General features: G+C 40.8%; 1 protein-coding gene across 1 annotated transcript in view; it reads right to left on the reverse strand.

Moving 5' to 3' along the window:
• LOC109959494 (Down syndrome cell adhesion molecule-like protein 1 homolog) overlaps nucleotides 1-9,556 on the reverse strand; it is a 52,545-nt gene continuing 42,989 nt past the window's right edge. Inside the window, exons 21-33 of the mRNA XM_020598916.1 lie at nucleotides 7,436-7,589; nucleotides 6,754-6,871; nucleotides 6,455-6,618; nucleotides 6,242-6,340; nucleotides 5,698-5,886; nucleotides 5,159-5,446; nucleotides 4,904-5,059; nucleotides 4,747-4,777; nucleotides 4,479-4,597; nucleotides 4,215-4,367; nucleotides 3,818-4,018; nucleotides 3,188-3,499; nucleotides 1-2,603 (exon numbers count right to left, since the gene is read on the reverse strand). Coding sequence (XP_020454572.1) covers nucleotides 2,170-2,603; nucleotides 3,188-3,499; nucleotides 3,818-4,018; nucleotides 4,215-4,367; nucleotides 4,479-4,597; nucleotides 4,747-4,777; nucleotides 4,904-5,059; nucleotides 5,159-5,446; nucleotides 5,698-5,886; nucleotides 6,242-6,340; nucleotides 6,455-6,618; nucleotides 6,754-6,871; nucleotides 7,436-7,589 — 2,418 coding nt within the window. The 3' untranslated portion in view covers nucleotides 1-2,169. The remainder of the gene's footprint in view (nucleotides 2,604-3,187; nucleotides 3,500-3,817; nucleotides 4,019-4,214; nucleotides 4,368-4,478; nucleotides 4,598-4,746; nucleotides 4,778-4,903; nucleotides 5,060-5,158; nucleotides 5,447-5,697; nucleotides 5,887-6,241; nucleotides 6,341-6,454; nucleotides 6,619-6,753; nucleotides 6,872-7,435; nucleotides 7,590-9,556) is intronic.

Here is a 9,556-nt window from a genome sequence, read left to right on the forward strand (position 1 = left end):
TAAAAATTCAACAAATTAGTATCAAAAACATAAAGGGAAGGAATTCTCTTTTTTTTGCCCATTTCAGAAGTAAAATACTTTATTTTATTTTTGATATGATTTCAATTTTGAAATTGGGGCATTCAACCCTGATGTGCCCCCTGATTTATTCTGACGAAAATAGCTCTTCATACAAAACTGTGTTTTATTTACAAGACTTAATCTATAAACAACACTGATAAAGGTAGATGATGAATCTAGTATGTTTAGGGTGGTGAATTCTTACTTTAATTTATCTAAATGGCAAAGGGACATGGGTCTGATTGTTTCAGGTCTACAAATCGACTCCAGTCCAGTATATACACAATACAACAGTAGTTTGTGTGACCTAAAGAGCTACAAGTCCCTGATTTCACTTGGCTGAACCGGTTTTAGCCACAAACCACACACTGTACCCTAATACTGTTTGGCCTCTGGAATTTTGACAAAACCCCATCAAATTAAAATGAACATTTTAAATCAAAATCAGCAGACGATTAAATGTCCTCACCCTGAAACAAGCAAAAAAAGCAAATGGATAAATAAATATAAGCCACAAAAACTGTCATGGAGGTGCTTCAAAAAGATATTTCAATAGGTTCTTGTTTGAATGTACGTTAATGGAGTGGTATGGACATGGAAAGTGGGACATGTACAGTAATTCAGACAGGGCAACAACATAGATATCAAGTGAACATTATATCATTTTCAAAACTGAACTCCCTGACATAAAATATCTCTCAGCGTTATATTATTTTACTTCATTCACATCATGACTGGGATTCCTTCAGCTAGTTGTCTTTGTTTGAAGGGCAAAGATTGGCTCAGTGGTACTAAGGCTGACTGTAAAGTCGGTAGGACACGTTGCTATATCTGTGACTGAGCCTCCGTCATCCATACCACAAACAGAGGCCTTAATTATTTCCTCCAAACGCACACAGCAAAGCGCAGGCATTGCATACCAGGGAGGTTATAATCTGTTTACCCATGCCTGCCTTTTCAGGAGCTGAAACTAAAACTAAGTAGCCTACCTTGCTTTTCCCATCTCGACATGGGGTTTGGAAAGGCTCACTCTGTCCACACTGGAGCAAAACCCTCTTCACTTAGTCGGTCTACATACAGTAACATACAGAACATCCTGTGTATTTACACTAAACTTTTCTTTCTTTGTCTTTAGTCCAACCTTTTTAATTTTCTTTCTTTTAAATTTCTTGACTGAGCGATTGTCTCATTCTTAAATTTGACATTAACATTAAATTGCTGTATATACTACTAGACTATTGTAGTACATACAGTTTATACTTTGTCATAATTTCACTTAAATGTCAATAATATACCTACATAGAAATATATATGTATATTCTTTATAATACCAAATATTCTCTATTTATAATGTGAGAACTTATAGATGTTCATATGGGTTGTCATGATTAGTTTAAAAAGTGAACCACTGTTCAGCTGGAGAGAGAACTGTGAGGAAAAATGAATGTGATAAAAACTGCATCTTTGTTGGAAGTGAACCTGAATTATTTCTTTTGGAGAAAATCTTGCCAATAGATATTTGGGACTTTAAGAGACACATAGAGGGTGAAAGATACGATAAGAATAGGGAACTCAACAGGATGTCCTGCAAATTGACAATAATAATCAAACTATTGAGGACAGTATGTGTGTGCGTATGTGAGACAGGATGGCCACACAGCTTCATACTGGCTATTGTAGTCTTCATCATCATAAACACAGAACTGTTAAATCCATAGTTATAGTCAATATTTCCAAATGACCACGTAATCACTTCCTGTTTTTTTTGTTTTGTTTTTTCTTTCTTTCTTTCTTTTTTTTTTTTTTGTTTTGCTGTGCAACTCTTACAAAAACTTAGCGGAGCTGAGCACCACCTGGCTGGAACTATTAGTTGGTGTTAGTAGTTCTTTTATATTCCCAGAGTCCCAGGTGAACATGAAGTAGGGTTAGCTGGGTCTCTGTCTAGGAGAATGCCTAGCCCATGGAAACTTTGATAGGATGTGGGCCAGTTCGCCTATAGTTGGGTTTAGAAAAAAGGGTTGCATGTCCCTTCTGGCCCAGACTGAAGTGTACCAGTGTGGGGCTGGCTGAGGAGTGGGACGGCAGTGCAGTTATGTGCAAGAGAAAGGACTACACCAGCGTGTATGACTTGGAGTAGGCGCCCACACTTTGTTTCTGCAGTCTCCCCAGGGCAGAGGAGCTGCTCTCTAGGAGGGAGTCTCTGGAGCCCCCCACTTTGTTACTGTTGGTGGGGTTGCTGCTCGTGCTGGAAGTGGAAGCTGTTGCTGCTGTGTTAGAGCTGGGCATGGTCAGAGTCCTTTGGGGCAAGGTGGCAGTGCCCGAGCTTGAACCCAAACTACTCAGCCCAGAATGGCCCAGCGTCAGGGCCTGTTGCTTGGCGGGGTCTAGAGTCTTGTGACGTCCCTGGGTGTGATACACTCGCTGCGTCAAGCTGCGGATCGAGGTTTCCCGCGGTGGCACAGCCGGGCAGGGATCATGCAGCTCCCCTTGCTTGCGGAAGAACGGGTCCGTCTTCATGTATAGGGGTAGGTTGCAGAATTCACCTGAGAAAGGCATGAGAAAAATTAGAACAAAACAAAAATATGGAAATAAAAATGATAACTGTGTCATATTGACAGCTTAAATGAATGATTTCCAATTTCATTTTAATACATATGTTTCTATATAACACACATGACTGTGGTTAGTCTTTCTAGCCTATTGTGTGCCACTTGGATAATTCATATACAGTGTCATTCCCTAGCCTTGGATGATATTAACATATTTATTGTGTCATGAAACCATTTCTGTGGTATACTCCCACATTACCACAGAGTTCAGTTTATCCCCTCTCTGTAACTGTTTGGTGTAATCGCTTTGGCTTTTATCCTTGCATTGTTGATGGGACTTTTTGGTCCCTTTTTTCCTCCAGTTTTCCCATTTTATGTCACTCTTCAGCTGTCTCTGGTTCCATTTTATTTGCCTGTGTGTCAGAGCATTACTGGGTCTCAAGAGGAGAAGCAATAATCTGCAGTCTATACCGTGTGTCTTAACAATATGCAGTGCTACATGTGAATTGAGTGCAAAATGTATTATCAAAGGTGCTAAATCAAGAAGAAGGAAGACTTAATACATCTTTCATACTTACTTTTATTAGCGCGGTGGGGAATGGGCACAGCCACATTTTTACCGCGATCATAATCTTGAGGTTTGGGTGGTGAGGCAGTGAAGCGGCAGATGCCTGGTTCAGACGGTGTGCTGAGGGAGGTCATGCTGTCTGCCGGGTCATTGGTGCCTGTGGTCATTTGATCAGATGAGCTGTCAGAGATGAAACACTCTGTAATGGTGAATTTGGCGTGCTGCAGGTGCTCCTCCAGCTTGGCATGCTCATAAGCCCTCGCCAACTCCTCATAGGTAGAGGAGGCACTTTCTGTGGATACCATGCTGTTGCGACCCTTATCTGGAAAAACAAATTATTAGCAAGGTATTATTTCCTTAACTGTTACTGTTTAGTGGCATGCGATTAAGATGTTATGCTGTAGTTAGTATGTATTTAGTTGGTGATAAGAGTACTTGTTTTGCTAATTCTTTCTTTTGTGATCATTTGAAAATGCATATAATGGTGTACACTATACATTATACATATTCTTCTTGACTTGATATGAGGATAAACTAAAGACTGCTTCTTGGTGTAAGAAACGGCAGTGAGACAGAGGCAGCAGTAGTACATAAAGTAGTAGTGCCACTGTGTCAGTGCTGCTGGCTGGGAATGGCCCACCTGTGTCTTGGGAAAGGCTGGCGCTGTAGCTGTCACTCTCAGTGGCAGTGATGCCATGGGAGCCCATTGTTCGCCAGTCTGAGGTCAGAGTTCGCGCTGAGGCTGTCGACTGGCTCTGACTCGGCCGGCTTAGTGTCCACTGGCTGGAGTATCTGTTCCTGGAGCTATGGGCAGATTTTATACTCTTCCTGGACACAGGGTCTGAAAAAGGTCACAGTGATCACACAGGCTTTGTATCCCTGTACTGTCAAAAATAAATACCTTCTCATCATCTTCATGACTCAAGTGGGTATAAGAAGACATGCAATGCAAATCTTTCACCCAAACCCACTTGCTCAACCTCTTTCAGCAGTGATATTTGCTTTAAAATAATACTTTAAAAGAGAAACACACTCACTTGTGCCTGGTCGGATGTCTGACATGTCAATCAAAGGTCCAGAATTCTGGATAAGAGCTTGGTGGTGCAGAGACACACCTGTGCAGAAATTCTGTGGATTTACTGACTGGCTGAACTCAGTGTCTGTCACTGGCACAGCTGCCTTGTCTTCTCCTGTTGGAAACAAGTGATGAGGAAATACGACATTTGTACATGAATATAAGCTTAAAGAAAATCACAGCCATAAAATAATAGTTTGACTTGCTGTTGAGTGCAGCAACGTGCCTATCTGTTTAATGCCTTCCTTGTCCTCGATGAGCAGCTGCACACGTGGGATGTCAATATGGAGCCTTGGTCCTTGAGGAGGTCCCTTCACAGGAGTGTCTATACTGCGATTGTTCTTGCTGAACACACAAACACACACACACCATGAAAATGACACATAAAATCAGACTGCTGACTCTAATAAGGTTTTCCAAAAAATGTATGAAGTTGACCTATTGAGATATTAATCCCTTGACATAAAACTAAATCTCTACAAACAGGGTCTTACCTGATAAGCATCTCAGCAAGGCTTTTAGCATCTATAAGAAGAAAATATTCTAATTAGATTAGGAATGATCGTAAAGATCATTGTTTCACTCTGTGTCAGATTAATCTGTTATACACAGTAACACTGATAACTTTTTGAACTGGCTTCCTTCTCTCACCTCTAAGACGTTTCAGCCTTTTCTCCTTGCGTTTCTTGCGGATAATGAAAAGCAAAGCAACACCCAGAGTAACCAGGATGACTGGAGAGCCAATGGAGAACAGCTTTTTCACATCATCACCTTCTCCCCGAGCGGATTTAATTGGAGGGATTGTACCTATGAGGAAAAGAAAGAAAGATACAAAGAAGTCAGTGCAGGAGGTAGAGATGACAGAAGAGTAATGGACAGATCGAATAAGATGTAGGATTCACTTACTGCCATCATAGTCAGTAGTGGCAAACTGGGAGCTCTGGTTTCCACACCCAGCACTGTTGCAGGCCTTCATTTTGAGCTCGTACCAGGTGGCTTCACGCAGCTCACTGAGGAAGAGCTGAGTGGTGGAGTTGGCCTTGAGGCTCTGCCAGGCCCACGTACCTTTGGGCCTGAAGTCCAACATCAAATCAGTGATGGGGCAGCCGCCGCTGGTCCAGCCCTGCAGGTTGAGCCCTGCATGAGTGGAGTTGATGTGGGTGAGCAGTGGTTGGTCCTTGTTGAAAACTGGTTCTATGGAGAAGAGTAGCAAAGACACACACACCAGACTTGACTATGTATTAATGGCCATTGTTTATTAGCGTGAAGTAGGCACAGCAAAACCACTTGTAAAACAAATATTGCGTAAAGTGGAAAAACAAGTAAAATTTAAGATGATTCAGATTCATTAAAGAATGAAATCCCTGAGTTGTAGGATTTTAAATCTGCTTTTGCTTGTTTTCTGCTGCCCCCACATTTTTAACACTTATATTTGAACCGCTTACCTCTTCCATGGGTCTTAGCCTCAATGATCTCACTGATTCGCCCTGAGCCAACACTGTTCTTGGCAGCCAACTTGACCTTGTACCAGGTTCCACAGCGCAGATTATCCAGTCTGAAGGAACGTTCACTGGAGCTAATGAACACATCCCTCCATTCCTCTGTGTTGTCCACGGAGTACTGGAGCACAAACCCTACAGAGTCACACAGCATATGTTATGTCAAATGCATTTACTTTACAACAACAACAACAACTGTACATCAGAAAAATGAAAGACTGTATAGGATCCTTGCTGCTGCTACATCTGTTGAACACCAGGGGGCAACAATCGGCTACAATCTGCTGTAGGTTACCCACTACTTAACCAGAAACATTAAGCTCATTGTTTACAAGGCTATATGCTGCATTTGTAAGAGAGCAAAGAATACTAAAATAAGATCTGTCATGAAAAACAAAGAAATCAAAAACTGGATGGTCAACAATATTTGTTCATGAAGGAGCTGCACCTTTGTTTTTCTGTTTATACAAACTCTGGTCAGGAGCATTACCTCTGATGGAGCTTCCTCCATTGTCCCCAGGAATCCAAGCCAGGGTGATAGAAGATGTGGAGGTAGTGGAGACCATCAGACGAGGCTGGTCGGGAGGAACTGGGTGTACACAACGAAGGCAGTAACTCAGCAACAGAGCAGAAATATTATTACAACGAAAACAAGTCTTCCACTAGTCAGTTCCATTCAAATACACTCTCTGTTTTTCCTTACCTTGCACCACAAGATTGACTATGATGGTGTCAAAGCCCAGGGTGTTAGTGGCTGTACAGGTGTAGTATCCAGAATCCTCTGCTTTGACTGAACGTAGCACCAGTGTGCCGTTGGATAAGATCTGCCGCTGACTGTCAGCTGTCACTGGATTGGCCGAGTTCTCACTGACAAATTACAGACAGATGTTAGCAACTTCATCCCAAGTTACTTGCACAAGTAAGTTACTTTTTTTGATGTTGTCACAAACAACAGTGTCTATCTGAATGGTGATATGTAAATGGTATATGATGACCTCTGACCTGTCTTTGGTCCATTTAATCATGGGGGCAGGTTCTCCCACTGAGCTGCAGGGCAGCCGCACTTCTTTCATCCAGGGCGTGGTCACTGTGCCCCCAAAGGACAGGATTTTAGCTGGGACTGCGCAAAAAAACACACAAAAGTGACAAAGGTAACTTCAATCTTTGACAAATACTCAATCAGATGACACAACGACAAAACAAAAATCACAAGGATGCCTTTGGTCATACTTTAGGTTGTCTAGCTCTCTGCTGTTTGTTGACTGGGAGGTCTGAGGGAAAAGGCCTTTACTTGCTGAAGGAATAAAAAGCTGTAGTGTAGTGTTTTATCATAGCCCCTCCTCTAACCTCTCAGCTTCAGTCTGTCTTTTCTCCATTTATCCTCCCCTCTATTGATTCTTGCATGCTCACTCTCTCCCCAAGGGTAATTTCACAGGATAGGCTCTGTTCATCACCACATAATTAACAACAGCATTTCTTGCAACATAGCTGCTACTCAATCGATACTAGGGCTGTCAATCAATAGCATAGATAGCAGACAGGAAAGGAAAGAGAGTGATGAAAGTGATCTGTGGGCAGGAGATCATATTGCCATTTCACCTTTGGGGTGCGCTCTCTCATAACCTTTAAAGAAATCTCTTTCCCCCTTCTCTTGCTCTCCTACAAGCTTGCCTAGAGGGCCTACCTTTCCCAGCAGGCTCCACTGTGACCTTTGCGCTGATGTTGCCTCGGCCAGCAGTTGTCACGGCTGCAGCCCAGATGTGGTATTGTTTACCACGCGTAAGGTGCGTGATACGGTAGAAGAGCATCTCTGGATTGGCCTCGTACTCACTGGGTGCCTAAGACAGAGATCACGCAATGTCATATTAGCAAACTATGATAACATAGTGACATGACAGGCCTGGTGGCAGCAAAACTCCACCAGACTAAAGAATTGTTTATGAAAAAAAAACAGGACAAAAGAAGTGAACATCCTGCCAATATGCCTTTTTCCACAGCAGAAGTTAGCAGAGTAGCTGAGTAGTGTAAACAGAGCAGAAGTCACCCACAAATGCAGTTGGCTCTTCCTTACTTCAGAAAGTGTCAAATGTGATAGCTTTTTTTTAAACAAATAAGTTAAACCAGGATCTGGACTGCCAAAACATTATGGTGAATAGACAAAATGTATTGTTGTTTTTAGACTCTGTATGAGATTTATAGAAAATAACCAAAAAATAGAAAATCATCAGGCTTAACAATATTGATGGCTTTGCTCTGTTCAAGTTCAAGTGTCAGCATGCATGATACCAGGACCCTGAAACTGTAGCAGCCATCATTAATCTTATCAATTACACCTGTGCTTTTCCTAGTATTACATGCCAACATGTCTCAAATGAAAAGACCCATGGAATGACAGCTGTTTGTAAAGCAGTGGCATGTCAGTATCTGGCAACTATGAACAACTGAAGACGAACACACTGACATCTTGGCTTATGGAAAAACACTTAAGAAATAAGGGGAAAGCCAAACACTCAAAACATAATTGTAATGTTTTTATTTTAAATCCTGTGAATCAACATATAACAACACATTTTGTCAAGTTCAGAATAAAAGCTTGAATTGATATAAACTGTATGCAGTGTGTAGTACAAGTGTTTCAAATCTGTTAGCTCACAGGGCACCAAAGTGAACTCAGTGGAGGTTTAAAAAATCTTTGCATGCGAGGTTCATGTATAGACAAGAATGCATTATTGTTATGCATTATATTCTTTCTGTGTTATAAATTGTAAGGGCCCAAGTTTTTTAAAAATGATGCTGTTTGCCTTTATTGCACATTATTTAGTCTATTTACATTAAATCCATCTGTATATGGTTTACTTTAAACAGTGCAGTGTGTGTAGCTGTATTAATATTCTTGTCTTACATACTTTTAATTGAAACATCCAGATGTTTTTTACTTTGTGATTTGCATTGTTTCTCTTGTTTATAATTGCTGATTCTTGGAACAGGGATGTTGATATTAGAGGCCTTCCTCAGCTATGAAATGGACTCTTTATGGACTCCACATAGATGTTCACGTAGATTTCACTGTGCGTTCAGTGTTTTGAAAAACCACATGTCACTGAGACGGTTGCTGGGTATAATCCTGAAGCTGACAAGAATCACATATCAATAGAGTCAATAGAGTTCTGAGTGTCTTAGCTACACACACTGCACTGTTTAAAGTAAACCATATACAGATGGATTTAATGTAAATAGACTAAATAATGTGCAATAAAGGCAAATGATAAAAAGAAATGACATTGTAGTAGTAGTAGTGCCAATGAATTTATTTTCTTCTGACACACAAGTAAATATTTTGATTGAATGATGGCCTTTTGTAAGAATCTAGGTGTTGTGCTGCATAGTATAAATGTATGTGTTAAGTGCAGAATAGTAACAGCGTTTCAGAAAATGTGCTTAAGCTCTTGATAAAAGCAACCTTTCTAAAATAAAAGGCAAAATAAAAATGCATTAAGATTCTGTTTCCCCTCTTTCAGAAAAGGGCCCATCACTCCACTTGTCCAAGTAAATGTGACACAAATGACTGTCAATTATTTTACCTCACATACGCTCTTGGTGAAGAAAAATAACACTTTAGGATATTGGATTAAATCATGTCTTTCTGTGGATGTTTTCTTTTATATTTTTGAAAAAATATTCACACATACACCTGCAGGCACACAAACAATCACAGATATCTCTCAAGTCAATCCTCTATTCTATCTCTTTAATCTGTTCATCTCCATGTTCATCTTCACTTGCTTCACCATTTCCTTTACCCTCT

This window comes from Monopterus albus, unplaced genomic scaffold (genome assembly GCF_001952655.1).
Source record: "Monopterus albus unplaced genomic scaffold, M_albus_1.0 scaffold39.1, whole genome shotgun sequence".
NCBI classification, from domain to species: Eukaryota; Metazoa; Chordata; class Actinopteri; order Synbranchiformes; family Synbranchidae; genus Monopterus; species Monopterus albus.